General features: G+C 50.0%; 1 protein-coding gene across 4 annotated transcripts; it reads left to right on the top strand.

Moving 5' to 3' along the window:
• The first annotated feature begins 343 nt into the window (after positions 1-343).
• INPP5K (inositol polyphosphate-5-phosphatase K) lies at positions 344-22,512 on the top strand. Of its 4 annotated transcripts, XR_010024611.1 has the most exons (13): positions 344-518; positions 2,350-2,457; positions 2,790-2,898; positions 6,199-6,315; positions 6,628-6,803; positions 7,391-7,502; positions 7,942-8,051; positions 18,406-18,592; positions 19,462-19,596; positions 19,861-19,944; positions 20,084-20,188; positions 20,375-20,501; positions 21,350-22,512. XR_010024611.1 is itself a non-coding variant. In XM_063110731.1 (12 exons), the coding sequence occupies exons 1-12, from the start codon at positions 466-468 to the stop codon at positions 20,432-20,434; spliced, it is 1,356 nt and encodes a 451-aa protein (XP_062966801.1). In that variant the 5' UTR covers positions 344-465; the 3' UTR covers positions 20,435-22,512. The 4 variants fall into 4 exon arrangements, 3 of the variants coding, with proteins under 3 accessions (XP_062966801.1, XP_062966803.1, XP_062966802.1); XM_063110731.1 differs by having other exon boundaries at positions 20,375-22,512; XM_063110733.1 differs by lacking the exon at positions 2,350-2,457 and having other exon boundaries at positions 2,797-2,898; positions 20,375-22,512.
• Positions 22,513-23,328: the final 816 nt, after the last annotated feature.

Genomic DNA, 23,328 nt, shown 5'->3' with positions numbered 1-23,328 from the left:
GAGGGGCCAGGGCCTCCAGAGCCCTCACGGATGAGGAAGAGGGAAGGAGGGGGCGTGGTGGCGACTTCCGCCGGAAGACGGCCCCTCGCGCAGGACGCGCCGGTAGCCGCGGGCGACGGGGCGGGGCTTCGGCAGGCGGCGGCCGGGGCAGTGTGGCGTAGCGTTCCGCTGACAGGCGAGCCACGCCTCTCTCACGTCGCCGGGACCCTGAGCCGCTCTACTCTCAGCCTCTCGCCGTTTCGCGCTCGTTGGAGAGTCCCGCCTCTTCCCCTGATCCGCGCCACCCGGAGCACTTGGCGCGCTCAAGATCCGCCTCTTACGGAAGCCGAGGCGGACGGTCAGAATCCGGAAGGAAAACAATCGAGCGAGAGCGAGGTGTGACAGACTTGCCGCCCGAGGGACAGTTTGGGCCTGGATCAGCTGGGGCGGGGAGACGCTAGCCTGCCGGGCTCCCGCGTGGGAACAATGGAGGCTGTGAACCCGCGAAAGCCGACCGGGCCGAAAGCCATGAACCTCAGGTGAGGAAGACACCTGTGAGCAGGCCGGTCTGCTGCGGGCGGATCGCTGCCTCTGACCCAATCGGGGCTGCGGGACTGGGGGTGGAACCAGACTGGGAGAGAAGGGGTGAAGTCTACATCTGGTTTGGGGACCCACCCGAATTCTCCCAGGCCCGTGTCCATGTTGAGCCTGAGCCTCGCAATCCCCTAAACTTGGGCCACTGCGCTTGTTCCCACTGGGGAGCCCAGTTGCTTTCTGGAGGAGCTGTTTGAAGTTGAAGACATAGCAAGGCATTCTCCCCTCAGCTGTAGAGTAGAAATATTGTTCCTACTTTTAATCAGCACATTCATCGCGAGGTCTGCCTGATGCCCTTGTGACCTCCGGAAATCCGAAATCAGAAATCAGATTTAGATAAGATCCTTCAGGGAAGTGGCTTAGCCTGATTTCTTGCCTGCTCTTTCATGAGAAACAACGATAATCACCAACTTAGTGTAAGTCACGATGCATGTATTTGTTGCTAATCATCGGATCTGAGAATGGGGACAAGAAATCCCCATTTTTGTTCTCCATCCACTTAGAGCAGGTCCCTGGGAAAGCAAGGGGCCTTTGAGTAAAAGGGCTGTCTTCCTAAATCCTCTGTTGGACAGCAGGGGGAGATGTGAACAAATGAAGCATGTAATTTCAGGCTGAGTGCCCGGCAAGGTAGTTTTTGTATTGTTTATGTTCATAGGGAGGGGCAGGAAGTTGCTTTAAGCTGGCCAAGAATTTATTCAAGTTGTGATTTTTAGAACATAAACCTCTAGGAACAGGGTCTGGTGGAGAAGAGATGTTTGAGGACAACCCGCCCTCTTCTCCCACCTCCTTGTACCCTCTTTCATTCTACATCTTCAGCTGCTGCAGGTACTCCTCCCTATAGTGTATCTAGATTCACTTGAGGCTTGGTGGCTATTCTTGGTCTCTGCAGGGTCTGCAGATCCTGCCTGCTCTGTACTCAGCACAGTCTGGGTCTTCCTTGGAGGGTTGCTGTAACTATTCAGTTAAAGAGATCTGCAAGTCTCTCCTTTCTCTGAAGCTCTGACAGGATCCAGTGTTATTGAGAGCCACTGACCTAGTTCTCTTGCTTCCCTGGGACTTGTACGAAGCTTAGGTGGAGAATATTATCCAGCGAATGACTTTTCCCAAAAGAGGGTAGACTGTTGAGAGATGTTGAGAAACCCATTACTTAGACGCTTCTCCTTTGGCTCCCTGAAGTGGTTAGCAGAATTGGTTTTGCTCCAGCAATTGGCTAGGAGGGAGTGAGGAAAGGGAATGTGGTCGTTTATCTTTGTTATTTTTGAAATTTCCCTGTCCTCTAGTGCCAAGGCCTCTTACAAGGTGAAATCTGAACCCTCAGGTTCTTCCTGGTGGTCTTAGAAACCCCTGGATTGAGGAGTGGGAGTAGAAAGTTGCTGACAATCGCTGAGATGGGGATGGCTGTAGGAGCTGATGGGATTAATAAATCCCTGGCTATCCAGCCCCCCATCCCTTCCCTTGCCTGACCCAAAAGACTTTGGACTCCCTTTGGCAGCTCTACTAGTGTCAGCAGCAACAGTGCTGCCAGATGTGGACCTACTGTGGGCCTACATGGAGGAGCCAGTCCAGGGTGGGGATTTCTTGCTTCAGAGGACAAAGGTGAAGATGAAGGGCTTGCTATTTAGTGCCCCTATTCCCACCACCAGATGCAGAAACTTGCATTACCCATTATGACTGCAGTGGATTGTGGTGCAGCCATTAGCAGGCCTAGACTCTTGTTCGTTATCTGGACAAGGTCTTCTCCTTCCCCCATGACCTCCCTTTGCATTCCTTCCATAGCATACACGTTGTGACATGGAACGTGGCCTCAGCAGCACCCCCTCTAGACCTCAATGACCTGCTTCAGCTGAACAACCAGAACCTGAATCTGGACATATATGTCATTGGGTACGTGTCTGCAGTACCCCTTCATCCATCCCTATATGTGAGATGGGATAAGCCTAACCAGTCCCAAGTAGTCCCCATGGAGAACCACTGTAACCTATCCTCCCTTGCTCTGCAATCTGAAGGCTAGGAGTTTAGGCCTGCATTGAGGCCAGTCCCACATCTCTTATTCCGGGTCAGGAATGGCAAGGGTTTGGAGATCAGCAGCCAGGGGAGGGAGAAATCATGGTTATCAGAACCCAGGGCTTGAAAGTCTGTGAGCACAGTACTAAATGTCTGTGGCAGAGGTAGTACACTCCTGGTAAGGGGACAAGCCTCTGACCTGGGATGGTCAGTTTGCAGGAGATGAATGCTGGAATCATAAGCCGCCTTGCTGACACTGCATTTGAAGACCCATGGAGCAGTTTCTTCATGGATGTGCTTTCCCCTCTGAGCTTCATCAAGGTAATTTATGAGTTATGGACGATTGGGAAATGTCTCACCTCACTAACCCCCAGTCATTTGGTCTGAAGTGTTCCTCTTACTCCCACTCAGCCTTTCATGCTGTTTTCCATTTATTGAAAGGTTTAAACTTCACTTGCACCTGGCTGCCTGGGGCTCCTGCCTGCCTTGTGCCTTTCCAGGGTAGCCAGAGCTGATCTGGGACTCCAGAGGTTAGTTTAACCATAGATATTTGTTAGCTTGGAAGAATTCCTAGGGGAGGTACAGCAGCACTTATTAATACCTCAGTGCTCCCCTGCCCCAACCTCCAGTGTCTACTCACATGCCCAGCCTGAAATCTCTGAGTGTGGTAATAATTGCTACCTTTTAGCAAAGGCTTACTTGGTGTTAAGCATTATAAATAAGCTCTTTACATAACACTATTTTAAAATCATAACAACTCTCTTGTAATAGGGGTATTTTACAGCTAAAACCAAGGCTCAGAAGTCACACGGGCTATCTGAGATTTGAATCCAGGACTTTCAACTTCATAACCCACGTTCTTTACTACACTTTATTGCTATATTGGTAAGCTCTAAAACTGAAAAGTATACCATGGCTAGCCTGCTGGTATCAGAGGGTGTCCTCCAATCACAGGGGACATGCACCCCAAATTCCTAGGGGCCCAGAGCTTAGGGGAGAGGAGAATAGGTATAGTTGGAAAAGATGCTTAGGCTGAGGTACTAGAATACTTTGGGGAATCTTTAGAGCATAGGAGAATCCTCAGGAAGGCTCTGGCTTACTGGATCTTCACCTTACTGGATCTGCACACCTGAGGGATGAAACACACTCCCATTCAAAGCACCTAGTGCACGGGTTCTTGAAAGTACCAGAATTCCCTGTATTCCTTTCCCTGGGTGACTTGTTTTTCAGAATTAATTCTGTTACCCTTGTTTGCCTAAGGGTGCTGGGACAAGAGCTGTGTGTCCTTTCCAAGAGGGCAGAATGGGGAGGAAGGAATATGAGGTTTAATCCTCCTGCTGAGGCTAGAATATGCCAGCTCCTAAGCCCTTGGCTTCCTCCAGACCAAACCCAGGGGCCTCTTCCTGTAGATTTGGAGCTAGACCCTCATGGAGGGGCAGAACCACTTCTTTCGCACGAGCCACTCCCAGAGAGTGCAGGCCTCCTTGTGCCTTGGCTGACTGGCAAGGGATTGGTAGGATGGAACTGAGCCAAGGAAATTAGCTCAGTTTGTGGCAGAGACACAACCCATTCTACCCATGTGGCCTCCCAAGGCACCCAAAGTGGATGCCCTCTTTCCCCCAGCCAAGAATTGAGGTGGACAGGTGAGCCCTGTTTACAGCCTGTTCTTTGAATGGGGATTTGCCAGCCATTGCTGGAGAAGCCTGGGGATGACCCCCTTTGCCTGCCCAGAGTTCTCAGCTGCCTCCCACTAGTCCCTTCTTTAGCTCCTCCTACTTCATTTCCTCCAGCTGGAACTTCCACTAGAAGTCTCCTGCTTTTCACCAAAGCCCCACTCTTCCTCCCAGCCTGGCCCTGTCCTGCCCTCAACCCCATCTTCTCTGCCCCCCACTTCCCTGTTGCTCTTTCACGAAGTGGACTAGTGTCTTTGTGGTGGAGCCCAGTGGCCTAAACCTGCTCTGTGAGTTAAGATTAAACTTGAAACTATTCTTGAATCTTATCAGTTCCCTGGCTCCAGTCCCAACCCTGGAAGTCAGTCCCTTATAGTCCAGCCCTTCCCCCACTTCTGTTGTCATATATGCTGTGAATGGAAGAGACAGAAGACAGGGAGTAGAGGATGGGGTTGGGGACACATGTGTAGCAACTCTGGCAAATCTCAGGTTCTAATGCCTTCCTCATTCAGTCTTAGGTTTGGGGTTCCCCCTGCTTTGACTCCTGCATTGTGCTAGGGTTCCTGGCCTGCGGGATCAAGTTTCATAATTCCTGGAAGGCCCCAGTACATGCTCCCCACCCGGGGATTTCCTCCTTGGCCTCTGTACTTCATGCTCCGGAAATAGCTACTCGGGTGGTGGGTGTAGACAGCCTGAACCTGAGAGAAAGGGTCACTGGCTGTGGCCCATTCCCACCCCACCCCCTGCAGCCACAGATAGTAGGGATTTTGGCAGTCCTAGTCCTTTGATGTTGTTTTCCAGATAGTCCTGCTGGATCGTTAACCTCCCTGAATCTCAGTTCCTCATCTGCAAAACAGGGAGCAATTTCTTACAGGGTTGGCATGAAGATTAAGTGAGATATGAAGTACTTCAGTAGGTGTTAGCTATTCTCCCCAGCCTACGAGCATGTGTTCTCTGTACTCACTGCCATCCCCTGTACATTGCCTTCGTGGACATCCAACTGCATAGTCTGTAGGGTTTTCTTGAGACATTTTAATTTTTTTTTCACCGAGCTACAACGTGTTCAGAAAAGCAGAAATTAAAGATTTTTACATATATAAACACACCCGTGTTACCATCAGTCAGATCAAGATATAGAATGTTTCCAGCAGCCTAGAAGCCTCTCTCACGTTCCTTCCTGCATTTACTTTTAAGAATCCTTAAACCTGGGCCGAGCCCGTGGCGCACTCGGGAGAGTGCGGCGCTGGGAGCGCAGCGACGCTCCCGCCGCGGGTTCGGATCCTATATGGGAATGGCCGGTGCACTCACTGGGTGAGTGCCGGTCACGAAAAAGACAAAAAAAAAAAAAGAATCCTTAAACCAAAAAGTAACAGCTGTCACATAATCCTCACAGCATCTATGAGATATTAGTATTCCTGCTTTATCAATGAGAAAATAGGCTGAGAGACTTGACCAATATCAAATACTAAGAATCTGAGTCAGGATTTGAACACAGATCTACCTAACTTCAAAGCCTTAAAACCTTTAGCCACCATCGTATTTAGCCACATTCCTCTTTGAGGCCCTGGCCAGTGGGAGTCACAACCCAAGAGTACCCAGAGGATCTGAAGATGGCATCAGTGACGAGAGCACCTAGGCATGCATGGGGCTGGGACTGAAGCATCATTGCCTTCCTGATGGCATGGTGCCCTGGCAGCCTCGTCTTCTCTCCCCTCCACCCCCAGGAGGAGAAACTGAAACCTCAGCTCCCAGAAGATGTCATTTTGGCAGCTGAGGGGAAGGAAGGAAAGGAGTGAAACTCTGAGACTCAAACTGCAATACCATGGATCTTGGGGTGGGGCATTGCGTGTGGCGGCTCAGGGCTTTCCAGACCCCCTAGCACAGGCCTGGCAGGGATGTACCTGGCCTATGCAGTTTAATGAATGATCTCTCTGCTCTCACTCTCCTGCAGGTCTCTTATGTTCGCATGCAGGGGCTCCTCTTACTGGTCTTTGCCAAGTGTCAGCATTTGCCCTATATCCAGATCCTCTCTACAAAATCCACCCCCACTGGCCTCTTCGGGTACTGGGTAAGGACCGAGCTGTTGTCTGAGTAATGAGCTGGGCAAAAGAAAAAGGAAGTAAAATAAATCTTGGTACTCTGTCCAGCCCAGTGCTCTGCATACTCACTGTCCTTCCTCAGAGGGGACTTGGTATCCCTGAGAGACTCCAGGCTGGGTGAGCTGGGCTCTGTGCTTGGAGAGATTACCCTGGGAAGCTTGGCCTGTCCCTGGAAGATCCTAGGGGAGGTGAAAGTATCTCCCCTCAGGCCTAGGATAGGAATAAAGGGGAGTGTCCAACCCAGAGTAGCTTCTCACCCTTCTGCCCACCTGTCCTGCCAGGGGAACAAAGGGGGAGTCAACATCTGCCTGAAGCTTTATGGCTACTATGTCAGCATCATCAACTGCCATCTGCCTCCCCACATGTCCAACAATGACCAGCGGCTAGAACACTTTGACCGGATCCTGGAGATGCAGAATTTTGAAGGACTTGATATCCCCAACATCCTGGACCATGAGTGAGCCTGGAGCTGCAAACTGTCACCCCTGCCCTCTCTCCCACTCCAGCCCAGGCTGGCATCCTCTTCCTGGTCACTGCTCCCCAGCTAGAGTCAGTCAGTGCTCTGTCTCTCACCCTCTCCAGCTTCATCCCTGGTGCCCATCTACAGTCCCACCCAGCTCTTTCTGCCCGGGCTTCCCTTCCTCCAGCCCCTGTCCTGCTGAGAAACCCTGGACACTTCTGAACATCCCAGGTCAAGAACTTCATGGTCCCTAAGGCTACCAGAAGTGCTGTTTCTCAGCCTTTCCTAGTGGCTAGTTGAGGGAGAGAAAGGGAAGACTAGAGCCTGCTCTGTAATTGCCATGTGCCCCTCTGGGCTGGTCTCTTTGGCTTCAGTGGTGGTGTAGGAGCCATGAGAGCAGCCCCACTGGACCCATGCATGCCCTTGTCTTTATCTGATCCTCTCCTAGCATCTGGCTTCTCACCTGTCCCCTCCAGCTTTCCACTCTCTGGCAGCCCTTAGGTGACCAGGCCTGAGTCACCTGTTGCTCCCACATTCTCTGACTTCATCACAAATGCTCAGGTTGCCCTCCTTTCTTTCTGAAGCCTCATCCTCTGGATCGGAGACATGAACTTTCGGATCGAAGACTTTGGGTTGCACTTTGTTCGGGAATCCATAAAAAATCGGTATTACAGTGACCTGTGGGAGAAGGATCAGGTATCAAGTGAGGGGAGGGTCCCGAGGGGTGATCTGAGCCCATGGTGGAGGTCCATGTGAAATGTGCAGAGCCTTGCCTAGATTCCCTCCCAGCTGTTCTCCTTTTCCCAAAGGGGAGGTCAGGGGTCTAGCAGGGCTTCACGACTGGCAGTAGGGCACCCACTACTATCAGTGCCTGATCTTCCCCCAGAGAGATCTAATTCATGGTAGGCAGCTCCTCCCCTGGGTCTGTGGGTTAATGTTTCCAAAAGGATTCATCTGCTCTCCTTGGCAGGCGGGGAGCACTACTAAGGCAGCCATTGGGGCAGTGAGGAGGTGGAGTGGCATTGCTTGACTGTTGCCCCACTTGTGATGGCATGTGCTGATCCCTTGAATGGAAGGTGGTGCTGGGCCATTGGGTTGGGACTATTGGAGATGGAGACTGTGTCTTTATCTACAGCTCAGCATTGCCAGGAGACACGACCCGCTGCTCCGGGAGTTCCAGGAGGGCCCCCTGCTCTTCCCACCCACCTATAAGTTTGATAAGAACTCCAACGACTATGACACCAGGTGAGGAGGAATTAGGGGTCTAGTAGGCCCAGGAAGCAGGCCATGCCAGCCCTAGAGGCAGTGGGAGCTGCCTCAGAAAAGAAGTGTTAGGAAAGCGTGAATAGATCCAGCCATCACTTCTCAGGAGCAGTGCCTTGTGTCCCCTCATGAGGTGCTGACTGTGGAAGATGTCCCAGATTGTCCTCAGAAAGAGTGGGATGGAAAGCCGGTTCTAGCAAGGGCAGGGGAGACAGGGGGCAGGTAGGGCCAGAGGAGAGGGTGGAGGCAGCTGACTCCTGACTTAGGAAGGACTGCACTGCAGCATTCTGGGAATCCTGGCCCCCACTTCCCCTTCAGGTCCCCAGATGGGGCAGAAAGCTAGGCTCAGGCAGTTCCTGGTATTCAGTACCCCTGCCCCAGCCTGTGAGTGTATCAGATAGGATGTGAGAAGCTGAAGTAGTCAGTGAAGAATTTCATCATGGGGAAAATACAGAGACAGTGCATCTAGTATTTAGAAGCACAGCTCTGCTCCTCATAAGCAGTATGACAATAGACAAAATGTCTAAACCTCAATTTTGTTCTGTATAAAATAGGGATGGTAACAGTATATACCTGTTGGGGTTGAAAGTTGAATGAGAATTTGCACATGCTTAGCCCAGTGCCTGGCACCTGGTAAGGATGGGAGATAACTACTATTGTTTTTTAAGATTCATGTCTTCAGGTGGTAGTTTTACTGAAAATCTTTCTAAGAAGCTGAGAAAGAGCCAGGCAACCTCCAAAACCTGAAGCTTAGGCAGAGGGGCAAAAGAAGATCTGGCAATAATAGGTCTCTGACCCAATATAGGTCAAGGGCCCTAATCTCTTTGAAGAAAAGAAGAACCCTTTACTGGTATGGAGCTTTTTGTTTCACCTGGAACAGCTCCTTCATTCCTCCTAGCAGGACTGTCTCAGGAGGGAGGCGGGAGGTGGCTGCAGGGCAGCCCTGGCCTTTGGGATTTAGGAAATGTATAGGCATCTCCATAGCCAGCCCGGGGCAAGAGGTGGGACTGCAAGCTTAGTTCTGTTTATTAATTTGTTTGTTTGTTTGTTTGTTTGTTTTAATGGAGAGGGCACGGCTGACTGGTGTGGTGAACCAGACCCTTGACCTTGGTGTTACAAGGCTGTGCTCTAACCAACTGAGCAACCGGCCAGCCTCAAGCTTGTTTCTGGAAGTAGTATGGCTGAGCCAAAATGTCCCTGCTGGTCCAGCCCGTGGCTCACTCGGAAGAGTGCGGTGCTGATAACACCAAGGCCATGGGTTTGGATTCTGTATAGGGATGGCCCGTTCGCTCACTGGCTGAGTGTGGAGCTGACAACACCAAGCCAAGGGTTAAGATCCCCTTACTGGTCATCTTTTTAAAAAAAAAAAAAAGTGTCCCTGCCAAGGAAAGAAAGAGTGAGTCATTTCAGGAGAGGGGATAAAGATGGGGTGGGGTTATGGCCAGAGCAGTGCACAGAAGAAGAGGCAATGAACAGAGGAAACAGCCCAGCCTGAGCCACAGAAAGGAGGTAAAAGGGCAGTCTCTTGCTGGCTAGCTGGCCCAGGTCCACAGCTGCAGGGAGCCTATCAGTCTCCACAGCCGTCCATTGGAAATGAAAGTCATCATGGAAGCTCTAAGGCCTCAGTGGGACCTCTACCAATTGACTTCAAAACCTCACTTGCCAGCAGGAAAAGAGCTGCTGATAGGCCATGTTGGCAGGTGTTCCTTCCCCCCAGGGCATGGTAGACTAACAGGAGACTAGAAGTTTTTGCACACAGCTGGGTCTGGGCTGCAGTTGTCAGGGTCTGACAGGGTAGAAAGGCTCAGAGATGCAAAGGACTTCCCCAGGTGGCTCAGCCAGTGAGTGGCAGAGCTGGGGCTCAGACCAGTCTCGACTCTGTAGCCCACAATGCTTCCCTCAAGCCCATAGTGCCCTTGCATTCATAGCCAGTCTTGCCAGTAAGCAGCAAAGAGGGCAGGACAGCAAATGCTAGCTAAGGAGGAAACAGATACTTATTTCCACATAATAGTAGTTCATTGTGATTGGCATCATCCAGCACTTACCATGTGCAAGGCATTGTGCGAAGGGCTTTGGCTGCTTAATTCTTACCATATCTTCATAGGTAGACACTGTTATTGACTTTTTACAAATAAGGAAACTGAGTCTCATGGACTGTCTAAGTAAGGTAATAACATACTTAGTGTTCAAGCAAGATTTGAACTCAAGTCTGTATGTTTCCAGACCCATGAGCTTTCAGTAGTCCTTCCCCTTGCCTGGAGCCCAGGAAATGAAGGAATGTCTGGGCAGGAACAGGGGACATCATAACAAATATTCCTGGCTGTGGCCAAGGCCCAAAGGCAGCTGGGAGTTCCTGTGGTGGGCAGGGCCTGAGCCCACATGGGGAACAGAGACATTCCTGTCTAATCAAACTGTTATTCATTCTTGAAAATTCAGTTCAGACATCATTTCTCCTAGGAAGCCTTCCCATTACCCTTCCCCATCTCACTGAGAGTTCCTCTCCTGCCTCTGTGCTGCCACCAAGCCTTGCACATACCATACTTTCAATGTTGTTGTTTTTAAACATAATTAATTATACATATTTGTGGGGTATAGAGTCGAATATCTATACCTGTGTACAGTGTGTGATGTGCAAATCAGGATAATTAGCATGTTCATCATTACAAAATGTAATCATTCCTGCTGTTCAGTGTTGCTCTTAAAACACAGTGTGCCTTTCTTGCTGTACTCTGAATGCCCAGAGAGTAGAGACTGGATCTGATTTATGACCATCCCTGGCATGTAGCAGAGTGCCTAGCATATGTTTGGATTGGGAGCTTGAGAAGACAAAAGGAAAAGACATGGTATTTAAGGAGCAGCCAGTCTAGCAGAGGGACCCACCCATGGCAAAGAGATCCAAATAAACACTATCAAGCCCAGAAGTTAGCCCATAGAAGGTTTCTAGAACTCTGTGCAGAAGTGTCAAAGGAAGGGCCGGCCCGTGGCTCACTCGGGAGAGTGCGGTGCTGATAACACCAAGGCCACGGGTTCGGATCCTATATAGGGATGGCCGGTTAGCTCACTGGCTGAGCGTGGTGCTGACAACACCAAGCCAAGGGTTGAGATCCCCTTACCGGTCATCTTTTTAAAAAAAAAAAAAGAAGAAGAAGTGTCAAAGGAAGTTGGAGTGAATGGTAAGGAGGCGGACAGCTGAAGCCAGGAGGGGTCAAGCACACTTATTTCAAGGAGAGTATCTTGAAGGAGGCAGCAGAGTTCAGCAGAAAAGAGAAGGGCAGGCAATCCAATCAGTCAGCAGCACTGATGAGGGGACTTTGAGGGGAGCCTGACCCAGCAGAGACCCTGGCCTTTCCCAGCTGTACAAAGTGACTGAGTGATTTGTGTGCAGGGTATGGTATGCAGCTTTGACCAGCCACTGCCATGTCCTCAAGCCAAGATGTAATGAGAAACGAATCAGCTCCATTACAGGGGAGGGTAAAAGAGCTAAAGGCAGGATGGGAAATCCTGTTAAAGTCAGGGATTGAAGTAGAGTTTTGTTACAGTTGCCATTATGAACCCAGATAACCCCTCTGTAGGCAATGAGCAGAGGATATTATAATCAAATCTAGTTAAACCCAAGTGCCTGATGGGTTAACCATGGTCAGAGTTCAGTGAGACATAAACAAAAGCCATGTATGGGGAGCTGAAGGGAAAATGCTTTTGGACCCAGAAATTGAACATATCACTACTTTGGGGTCAGTAAATTGGCTCAGTGTTTCAGACTGTTAGGTCAAGAGAATCTTGTGAGTTACTTGGTTTTAATCTTTCGAAAGTAAAGGTTTGCTAATTCACCTCCAGAAACGATTACTTTTATTTATTTATTTTTTTTGGTGGCTGGCCAGTATGGGGATCTGAACCCTAGACCTTGGTGTTACCAACACCATGCTCTATCCAACTGAGCTAACCACCAGTCCTAAGAAACAAGTCTTGTACTCAGTCACAACCATTAAGCCAAAAAGCATTGGTGAGGCCTCACCTGGTAATAGTGCACACTGTGAGATAGTTCATACTGTTGTGAATGGATTACAAGGTGGCTAGTTGTAAGAGACAGTGGAGCACAGTGGAAGGAACATGGACTTCATAGTCAGCAGACCTGGGCAAACATCCAGCTTCCACATGGACAGAGTAGCCTCTTTGAACTTCAGTGTGTCCTCCCATAGAAGGAGAAAAATGTGACCTGTAACACAGTATTGTTGGAAAGATTAGAACAGCCCATGAGACACCTATCACCGTGACTAGTGCACAGAAGGACCCATTATTTGTTTTTGTATGTATATATGTATGTATGTATTCATTCATTCATTCATTTATTCATTTAGTTTGGAGGCTGGCAGGTACAGGGATCCAAACCCTTGACCTTGGTGTTATTAGCCCCACGCTCTACCAATGGAGCTAACCAGCCAGCCCCACACCCAATTTTTAGCTCTTATCATTAGAAATGGGGAGCTGGGAGGAAATTTGTAAGATTTAATTTGTGCACATTTATTTTGTTTATTTGTTTCTTATATTTTGTTTGTCAGACAAGTGCCTCAAGAACCTCGTTGGTCCTGTTTATCATATTCCCAGTTGCCTTGTTATATAATAAGGGTTGATCAGTAAATCTTGGTTGAAAGAATAAACAATACAGGTGCCCAGTGATGAGCCTGGACCAGGCCATGGAAAAGGAGAAAAGGGGGAGGCTGAGAGGTCCTGAAGAGGAAGGAGAGACACTGTGGTCAGGACAAGGAGAGGATCTTGATGTGAAGTTTAAGCTCTTAATCATCATAGGGAAGTAGGGGGAAGGGAATGCTTTGAAAGAGAGAAGGTGCATTAGTATATTACCAATTTTTAAGCATTGTTAGACACCTAATGTCTAAGGAGAGTTCAGGGATTTGGTGTCTGTAGTCTCTGGAATGGGAATGCCACATTCCCATGTCCTCTGAACACTCCTCAGAAGAGTGAAAAGTTGGAAACAACCCAAGGAGTCCATAAGCAGACCATGGTTTAGCCAGTTACCACTTCTTGACCACTCCTTTGACATGCCTTAATTTCTTTAATCCTCATAATTGCTCTTTGAAGTAAGTACTCTTATCACCCCATCTTACAGTTGAAGAAACAGGTTTAGAGAGGTGAAGTCACTTGCCCAAGGGCACTTAGCTCTTAATTAACAGTACAGAACCTTCCCCCAACTGATCTCTGATTCTAGAGTCTGAGTTCACCACTGTGATACCATTCTCCTCAATTGCTGGAATTCTATATTGCTGTTGAAGTGACAACAGTACACTCAAAATGTTTATTTAAAATAGTAATCGAAGGGCTGGCCTGTTAGCTCAGTTGGTTAGAGCCCAGCCTTATAACACCAAGGTTACAGATTCAGATCCCTGTACCAGCTAGCCACCTATATATATATAGTAATCGAAGGGCTGGCCAGTTAGCTCAGTTGGTTAGAGCACAGTGTCACAGCACCAAGGTCAAGGGTTCAGATCCCTGTACCAGCCAGTCACCAATGAATGAATTAACAAATGAATAGTAATTGAGTGTTTCAAGCTGATTACAAGTATATGGAACTGTATGCGTTAAGATTAGATGGGCATTTTTGAGGAGAGAGAAGAGCTTGGAGATTTTTGGTTAGTTTGGGCGGTTATTGAGTACCTGTGTGCCAGGATCTGTACTAATGTTGAGGATACACAGGAGACTCCAAGAGCAGTCCTTGCCTTCAGAGTTCACACACTAATTGATGTGTTGACTGAGAAACAGAAAATTACAATATAATGTAATTGTGTAAGTACTGGCATAAAATGCTTTGTAAATCAGATTCCTGTACTGGCCAGCTGCCAAAAATAAATAAAATAAAATGCTCTGAAAGCAGAAATGTAAGTTCAGGGATGGCTTTATGACAAAGGCAGTGTTGGAATTTAGACTCTTCCTGGTGAAGAAGGGTGTTCCAGGCAGCAAAAACAGCAACAGCAAAGGTCCAGGGGTTTGAGAGAGTGAAGGGTTAGGTAGGTCTGAGGGGTCTGGGGAAGTGGTGGGAGATAAGGTAGGACAGAGATGGGGGGAGATGTTGGTCACATTCCCGAGCCCTTTGAAAGCCCTACTTGAGAGACTTGAACTTTATTCTGGAGGCAATAAAGACCCCTTAAAGATTTTAAAGTATGGAATCATCTGATCAGGCTTTACTACTCTTTCGATTTATAGAGAAAGGAGATCTTCCACCAAGGGGGAGGAACCCAGAAACATCAGCTTTCCCCCATCCCTAGCCCCCCACTGATTCTAGGACTCAGAGCTGGTTGTTTCCATTTTGAGGGTGGGACCTGGAAGTCCAGCTGGCTTAGAGAACACCCCAGAGGGTGCTTGGGCAGGGCTAGGTTCAGTGTCAGAGACTTGTCTGTCTTTGGGCAAGTTCAGTTACCTAGAGGAGGAAAGCACTTTGTCTCCAAAGGCTGTACAGCCTCTCTCATGCTCCTCAGAGAAACTGGTAAGAGGAGAACAGGTGGGAGGTCTCTCAGTTGACTCTTGAGAGCAAAGAATCATAATGGCTGGTGTCTGTAGAGAGCTTATTTTGAACCAAGCATGTGCTAAACATTTTATGTACTTTTTCTCATTTAATCATCTCGGCAACTCTGTGTGGAAACTTCTATTATTATCTCCATTTTACAAATGAGGAAGCTTAGTCCTAAGAGGGGCTGGCCTTGTGGTTGAGAGCACGTGCTCTGTGGTCATGCTACCTGGCCTTGAATACTGGTGCACTACTTAATGGCTGTGTGACTTTGAGAAAGTTACTTCTCTTCCGCAATTTTCTGTACTAGTCTGTTTTCTGTTGCTTATAACAATACCTGAAAGTGGGTAATTTATATATATATATATGTTGGGAGGGGTTAATTTATAAAGAAATGAAATTTATTTCTTACAGTTTTGGAGGCTGGGAAGTCCAAGGTTGAGGGGGAACATCTGTGAGGGCCTTCTTCCTGGTGGGGACTCTGCAGAGTCCTGAGGCAATGCAGAGCATCACATGGTGAAGGGGACAACTGTGTTTTTTTGTTTTGTTTTGTTTTTAGTATGTTCTAAGATGTGAAGCAGTTGGGGGTGAGGGGGAGAGGGGAAGGGGAAAAGGGATAGGGTAGGAGGAGGTGGAAGGGGTGGGCATGATCAAGGCCTGTGGCACCCCCCTCATTCCAGCAGGGGAACCCAGGGGGCTTCCAGCAGTGGCTCAGTGGTCATTGCTGAGCTGGATGCAGATGTTGGGGGAGGCATGGTTGAGGCCCTCAGTCCCCCTAATCCCGGGAGCCCGAGGCACTTGTGGCAGTAGCTCAGTTGTCACTGGGCTGGATGTGAATGTCGGGGGGCATGGTTAAGGCCCTCAGCCCCCCACCACCCTGGTTTGGGAGCCTGGGGTGCTTCCAGTGGTGACTCAGTGGTCTTTGCTGGACTGGATGCAGATGGGGGGCTGCATGGCTGAGGCCCTTGGCCCACCCAACCCCAGCTTGGGAGCCCAGGGCACTTATGGTGGTGGCTTCTTGGTCATCACTGGGCTGGATACAGATTTGCGGGGGTATGATTGAGGCCCTCAGCCCCCCCACTGCCCTGGCTCAGGAGCCCAGGGTGCTTCTGCTGGTGGCTTAGTTGTCTTCTCTGGGCTGTATGCAGATGTCCCCAGGGCGTGGCTGAGGCCTTCAGCCCCCCACTTCCATGGCTTAGGAGCCCTGGGTGCTTCTGGTGGTGGTTCAGTGGTCATCACTGGGCTGGATACAGATTTGCGGGGGTGTGACTGAGGCCCTCAGCCCTCCACTGCCATGGCTTAGGAGCCCTGGGTGCTTCTGGTGGTGGCTGAGTGGTTATTACTGGGCTGGGTGTGGATGTTGGAATGGTGTGGCAGAGGCCCTTGATGACCCCCAACTCAGCTCAGGAGCCTGAGGCACTTCCAGTGGCAGTTCAGTGGTCGTTGATAGGCTGGAAGTGGATGTTGGGGGGTGTGTGGCTGAGGACCCAGGCTTAGGAACCTGGGGCACTTCCAATGGCGGCTCAGTGGTCATCAGTGGGCTAGATGCAGATGTCAGGGTATGTAGCTGAGTCCCTTGGTCTCCCAACACCCTGGCTCAGGAGACTGGGGCACTTCCAGTGGTGGCTTGGTTGTCACTGGGCTGGCTGCGGATGTTGGGGGTGTATCTGAGGCCTTTGCCCTTCCCCCACCCCCGTTTGGGAGCCCAGGGGGCTTCCAGTTCTTCTAGGTTTTATAGGTGTTCTTTGGTGGTTTTAGACCTTTACTGGTTGATAACAGAACTTTATCTCTGATCTGTAGGTGTTTTGTTTTTTCTTTCAGTTCTGTGTTGGATTTTTAGCTACCCCCACCACTTAAACTCTGTGCTAGAACTAATTTGTTGTCCTTTGGTTACTTCTAAAATGGGCAAACTTTCTGTGGGAATCAGCACTTGAGCCCTGTGGTTGAGCTAAATTGCTGCTTTGCTGCTGATTCCCTGGGAAAGGTTTTTTGTGCAGCTCAGGTTTTAATTGTTGGCCTCGTACGCACTTCCGGGTCTTTTGAGGTCCGGTATACCCAGGTTGTGTGGAAACTCTCGTCTGTGCCTAAGTCTTTTCAGCAAACTGCATCCCTTGCAGTTCTATATTCCTGACCAGTCTCCATTGAGTGGGCCTGTGCTAATTGGAGAGCAGATCACCTGTCCATGGTGCCCCAATGTTCCCCTCGATGGGCATGTCTCTCCCACCCCCCCCACTCCAAACACTTCCCATTGGGCAGGCCACATGCCAGTCGCTTGTGATGACTCACTGGCCTCTGAGTAGCTCCTTTTTTCAGTTGTCTGTGGCCTCTTGCTCCTATGTGGGTCCACAGGAACCCTGATAGCGGTCTTGCAGGACTGGGGGCCACCAAGGCCTTCTTCTCCCCTGCAGCCTCCAAGCAACTTCATACAAAGAGCACAGCTGTGGCTTTTGTCAGCTTTTGCTCTGTGTGCTCACCAGGGCCAGCCTTGATGTGGCCAGGACTCAAAACTGTCGGAGCAGTCCTTTCTTTCTCTCATCATGGCTTCTTCTTCCCTCATGAATTCTGTAGGTCTCCTCCTCTTCCTCTGAGTTCTAGTGGCCCCAGCTTGGCAGTCATTGCTTTTTAATAGTTATAAATTGTTTGATTGTAGGAGAGGGTGACACTGGGTACTATCTATTCTGCCATCTTTTTTTTTTTTTTTTTTTTTGTCTTTTTGTGACTGGCCACACCACACTCAGCCAGTGAGCGCCCCGGCCATCCCTATATAGGACCCGAACCCGTGGCGGGAGCACCACTGCGCTCCCAGCACCACACCCTCCCGAGTGCGCCACGGGGTCGGCCCTATTCTGCCATCTTGATCAGAAGTCAAGAGTGTGTTAACATGCTTACTTGTTCTCCTCATAAAGCCATTAGTTCCATACCTATGATAATACATTTATCCATTAACTCATTATTTCATAAATGGATTAATCCATTCATGAAGGCAGAGCCCTCACAATCCAGTCACCTCCCAAAGGCCCCATTTTTCAATACCATAGTCTGATTTCCCACCCTCTTAATGCTATTACAATGAGGATCAGCTTCAATATGAGTTTGGGGGGACATTCAAACTATAGCACTCCACCAAATATTCTAATTCTAATTCATTGCTCTTAAGTTCTACATTCCATAAAGCCCTTGGGCATGGACATGGTTCAAGTTCTTTGCCAGTCTATAACAAGGGTGACCTTTGCTCCAACTTCCAATAAGCTCTTCCCCATTTCCATCTGAGACCTCAGAATGGCCTTTACTGTCTATATGTTTCTGTCAACATTCTGGTTACCACCACTGAACCAATTTTTAAGAAGTTTAAGACTCAACTTCCCCACCTGTAAAAGAGTGAATGATAATCAGTACTCTGTAAAGAGTACTGATTACAAGCATGTAGTAAACATTCCCTAAATGCTTCCCTTCCTTTTCCTAAGGTCACACTGTTAGTAAGCAGGGAAGCCAAATTCAAGCTCAGGTCTTTCTAATTTCAAAATCTAAACCTTAGCTTCTTTAATCTAATGCTGCTTTTATTCAGAAAAGAAAAGCTTTGAAATGGAATGTTTCTGAGTCACAATTTGACTAATAAAAATATGGGCTAGACAGAGGGTCCTTGGCTAAGTTTGACAAAGGCCAGCATACCTTTGATTCTGTTGGGAAACCTGGGTTTCTCTTGGGAAACAGCCGTTATTAGACCTCGGAATTAGGGGCTCCTCCAGCAAGCTCATGGGGGCTCATTCCTGCTCTCATGTCAACCCTTTCTTCTCTCCATTCTTTCTCTTCCCCCACACCCAGTGAGAAAAAACGCAAACCTGCATGGACCGACCGCATCCTGTGGAGACTGAAGCGGCAGCCCCAGGCCAGCTCCCACACCCCCAGTCTGCTGGCCCCCCTCTTCTCCCTGTCTCTAAGGAGCTACGTCAGCCATATGATGTACAGCATCAGTGACCATAAGCCTGTCACTGGTACCTTTGTCTTGGAGGTGAACCGGGTTGCCTGACACTTGGCAGAGGAACAGCTATGCTGGGCCACATCCCCAAGCTCTCCAGGCCAGGTTCTAGTGTCAGCCAATCCCCCAGGGGAGACCTGTAGGAGGACATGATTGCTTTTCCTCCCAGGTCAGGTATCCCAGCTCTTCTTAGGAACCATTGATGGCTCTGTCTGTCAAAAACGTGTTCAAACCCTTTGTGAATAGGTTTCCATTTCCTCTCCCTTGGGGCTAATGAGTTCCATTACACTTATTACCTACTGTGTGAAGTAGGATTTCCTTTTATTTGCCCTAAACCCTCTGGATCAGATTGCAAAGGGAGCTCCCTGCATTCTTGTATCTTGCCATCTAATGACCAAGGCAGTGTTTACCTCCTTCAAGCTGCTGGGTGCTCCCTCAGCCTTCACGTGTTCATACTGGTTTCTCTGTCCTTACACCATTGTGCCCTTCCACGTTCTTACAGCTGTTCTCACCAGAGCATCCCCTCACAAAATTGGATTTGGGACTTAGGGTGAGAAACCCTGGAGGCCTGAGAGCAGCTGCCTGGCTTCTTTCTTAAACCTCTCAGCAACTTGCCCATTCTCCCCCATTCCTCACCCCCCAGCACTTGGCTGCTTATGTTACCCAGCTGGCTCTCAGCCCCATTCTCCCTGGCAGGGCCAGCCACCCCCCTGACAGGCCTTTGGCCCTTTCTCTTCCCCTCTAGCCAGCCAGGGCAGCATAGTGGAGTTCTGTGCACACACCCCTCCCCACCTTGGGTGCCTCTCTTCCCCGCACTGTGCTGGGGAGAACAGCCAGGAACAGTTGCCTCAAGACAGAATGATGCTCTGGGATTTCAATTCCCTTCCCACCCCTGTGTGTAGCTGAAGCCATTGGTATCTGCCCCGCTGATCACCCTGATACCCGAGGACCTGTGGACCATGGAGAACATGTTGATCAGCTATTCCTCAGCCCCAGACTTCCTCAGCAGCCCCTGGGACTGGATTGGACTGTACAAGGTGATGTGGTGGGCAAGGGTGGGAATCCACCAGCAACAGCCTGGTTTATCCCTCCTGAGGGCTCACAAGAGCTGGGCAGAGACACTGAAGAGCTCACCCTTGTCCACTCCAGGGATTCTTTCCGACCTAGGGACTGGCACTGAAGGGAGGGGGACGTACAGTGTGATGGGCAGCACCAGCAGTGAGACTATCCTTTCCTTAGGACTTGCTCTAAGATCCTCTGTCCTCCCTGACCACTGACTGCCCTATTCCCCCCTCCCACAGGTGGGGCTGCGCCATATTAATGACTATGTATCCTATGTCTGGGTCGGGGACAACCAGGTCTCCTCCAGTGACAGCCTGAACCAGGTACATCTCTAGCAGGTGGGCTTCCATGAGCACTCCTCTGTCTTCTGGAAGGAACAGAGTGCTGGACTATTGTTGCTGAGAGCTGGGTAGGGCCCAGAGCTGTAGAGCTGACCCCTTTCCTGTCCATTTTCTTCTCCAGGTATACATCGATATCAGCAATATCCCTGAGACTGAGGATCAGTTTCTTCTCTGTTATTATAGCAACAATCTGCATTCTGTGGTGGGGATAAGCAGACCCTTCCAGGTAAGGGATGCTGGTGGGGCAAGGGGGAGGGTTTCACAGAGGATATGAGCCCACCGTTCCCTGAAGCCACAGGCCTAGGAGCTGAGCCATACCCATGGAACCACATCAGCTGCGGAATGAGAGTGATGGAAAGGCATGGAAGAAGGCCTGCTCTTCCCCCTTCTGCCACCTGTTTTATTCCTGCAGATCCCGCCTTGCTCCTTTTTGAGGGAGGACCCACTGGGTGAAGCCCAACCACAGATCTGAACTGTGATGGGAGTGAATCCAGGGCAGAGGCCAGAACTGGCAGCCAGCTCTGCTTTACCACTGCCAGGTGTGCTGGGGCCCAGCCCAGTCCCCTGCAGAGGCAGCCAAATACCCTTCATGTACCCACTTCCCAGAGTGAGCTCTAGCCAGACTCTTTTCTTCTTTCCAGTCCAGATTTCTGGAATTGGCCACTTAAATACAGGTTGTTGTTGCTGCTATGTGGGTGAAACCAGTTAGTTTGTCAACAGTGAAGACTTGGGGACAGTCCACCAGATGTGGAAGGACCCTCCAGCCTGAATGTCATTTCTTGATTTCCCCCCACACATCCTTCCAGTCCCGCCCAAGCAGTCCTGCCAGGCACATGCCCCATCTGGCACAGGCCTGCATTCTTGTCACACCATTCTGGGCCTCAGGCTGCCTGGGAGGGGGAGATGCTCACATTTGTACAGGCTCCATAGACTGGTTGGCACAAACAGCATTGAGTTCCAGGAGATTTGGCATCTCATAGCTTGTTCCCATAAGGAATAAGCAGAGGGTCTGGGATCCCTGCTTTCAACAGAAGCAGTATGACTAAGTGGGTGGCATGAAGGGGTCCCTCTACCCAGGCTCTTATGTAGTGGTTGTGAGCAGGTTAATGAGGGTCTTTCTGCAGCACAACCTTCCCCAAACCCCATGCATAAGTCTGACCCAGGAAGTTTCAGGGCCTGAGAAGAGAGAATTGGAAATGACCCAGGTTAGCTTCTGCTGGTGGGTCAGGCCCCATGCCTCCAATCTGCCTTCTTAGAAGGGTTGACAAGTGGCAGAAGAGCTGCAGCCACAGACTTTCCCAGGAGGTTCTTGCCAGATCAAGCTCATCTAACCCAACCTTGTCTGGAGTCACTAGCCAGAAACTGCTCCTCTCTCTGGATCCCCCAGGACCCAGAAGTTGGGGCAGTCAGAAAGGAGAGCCAGGATCAAGACATTTTGGAAAATTTGGCCCTGAGGGTCTTCAGGGAGCACCCTCCAGGCACTGTGCGGATACTGCCTGTCCCCACTCCAGACACTCACCTCCTGCCAGTGGTGACTCAATGGCCTTTCTCCCAGGAGAAGACACCTCAGGAAGCCTGCTCAGTGATTGTCATGCCCATCCTATGACCTGAGATTGAGAGTCACTCCAATTGCTCTATGTTCTACACTCCACCCTGGAGCCATGTATATCAAGAACTGTCTGTCCCCTTGGCTTCTAGCAGGCTGTGGCTACCTGTGTTCGGTGTCTGTTACATTGGAGGATAATTAGAAATATTGCTTTTATACTTGTGTATGGTTCTTTGATGATGGGGGTGAGGGAGGCACATGGTGATGAGCCCAGAACTCCTTGCTAGACTCCAGGGACAAGGGCCCTCTAGATCCAGACTAGACTTTCGGTGTCGGGTTGGCAGATGTGGCCAGGATGGGAGTAGGATGGGTTTCTGCAGTGGTGACCCTCTGGATCCCTGGCCCAGGTGGGGAATGCCATCTATGCTGTTGGGTGCTTAGTTTACTCTGCTGCTAAGTAGAATGGATTTCTTGGAACTGACAACCCTTGGAAAAGGTGCTTACTGTGCTCTTAGTGTCCACCCCTCCTCACCCACCACTCCCTCAAACCCTAGTCTTGTGCCTTGTTACTGGGTTAAGCTGTCCAAAGTGTCACCATCTTTTCTTTCTGTCTCACTTCTCCCCAGATCCTTCCTGCTAAGTTTTCCCCCATGGTAACCGATCCCTTCCCCCAACACACACACCTAGGGAGATGTGAACCCCCTCACTTGCCTACCTTGTTCCTTCTCACATGCACAGCCATCATGGGTGCTCCCAAATAGCACCCTTCATCTGGCAGACAGGGAAAACAGAAGTGGTGTGATCCCTCCAAAGTTACACAAACAGCTGTGGTGTCATGCAGGAATAGAGTCTGGAGACCTGGGTTTGATTCAGAGTTCGAACCTCCCCAACATACAAAGGAGTCTCAGTTGTCTGTAATGTACAAATCTTGTACCTATTCACAAGATTACCGCGAGAGAACAATTGCAAAAAACTACTAATAAAGCACTGTGCCCACCTCCGCATTCCGATTGATGTAGCCCTGTTGCTGAATCTCTCTTGGGTCTCTCAACTCCAGGGGTCCCCCTGTTTCTCCTCCACATGCTTACTTCTCCCCTTCCTGCACTCAAGTCTTCACACACCCCTGCCCCTGCCTCTGTTGCAGGGCCCCTCCTTGCCTGGGAGGGGTGAGTCCAGCAGTGACTGAGAGGCGGAAAGGGGACGGGGGAGTGCTCTCCCTCCTCTTGGCCCCAGTCAGGATATGGCCGCTCTGGGCCCACCCTTGACCCGCTGGATGGAAACAGGAAATATGTGAGACTTGGTGTGCACCACTCTCTGCGCCTGACTCCACAGCTGATAAGGGCCATTGTGTGGCCACAGGGGATGAGCCTGCCCTGGATAGATGTGCTTCCTGGAGGAAGGAAGGAAGCTTTGCTGGCCTTTCCTGGGCGGGGGAAGCTGTAAGGAGGAAAGGGAAGGGTACCTGGGGGGTAGGTCCCTGCCAATGGGCTATCAATGCCAGCACAGGCCCACTGGACTCCAGCCCCTCCCGTGCCAGCCTCTCCCTCTGGAAAGGTCTGTTTCCCCCATCCACTTCCCTGTTCTCACTTCCTATAAGGAATGGCTGGAGACTAGAGGACTCAGTTCCAGGCCAGGAAAGTGTCAGCGATGATTTACCAACAATAAAGATAGAAAACCAGGAACATTAGGGGTGAGGGGCAGTAGGGGGTACTGTTGAAAAGAAGCAAACAGCGAGAAGTTGCCCACACCCAAAGTACCCAGGCAGTAACCTTCTGAGTGTTTGAGATTCCATGTAGGATGGGACTCCTCACAGTGTCCTC

Source organism: Cynocephalus volans, chromosome 10, assembly GCF_027409185.1.
Source record: "Cynocephalus volans isolate mCynVol1 chromosome 10, mCynVol1.pri, whole genome shotgun sequence".
Lineage (NCBI taxonomy): Eukaryota > Metazoa > Chordata > Mammalia > Dermoptera > Cynocephalidae > Cynocephalus > Cynocephalus volans.
The sequence above is the reverse complement of the archived record's forward strand: the minus strand, read 5'-3'. Positions and strand labels throughout refer to the sequence as shown.

Excerpts from the sequence above, each read along its gene's own strand:
- INPP5K (XM_063110731.1), top strand. The coding sequence starts at position 466 with ATGGAGGCTGTGAACCCGCGAAAGCCGACCGGGCCGAAAGCCATGAAC. Across the intron at positions 18,593-19,461 it reads CTGGTACCTTTGTCTTGGAG|CTGAAGCCATTGGTATCTGC; the intron begins GTGAACCGGGTT and ends CCCTGTGTGTAG. Across the intron at positions 19,597-19,860 it reads ACTGGATTGGACTGTACAAG|GTGGGGCTGCGCCATATTAA; the intron begins GTGATGTGGTGG and ends CCCCTCCCACAG.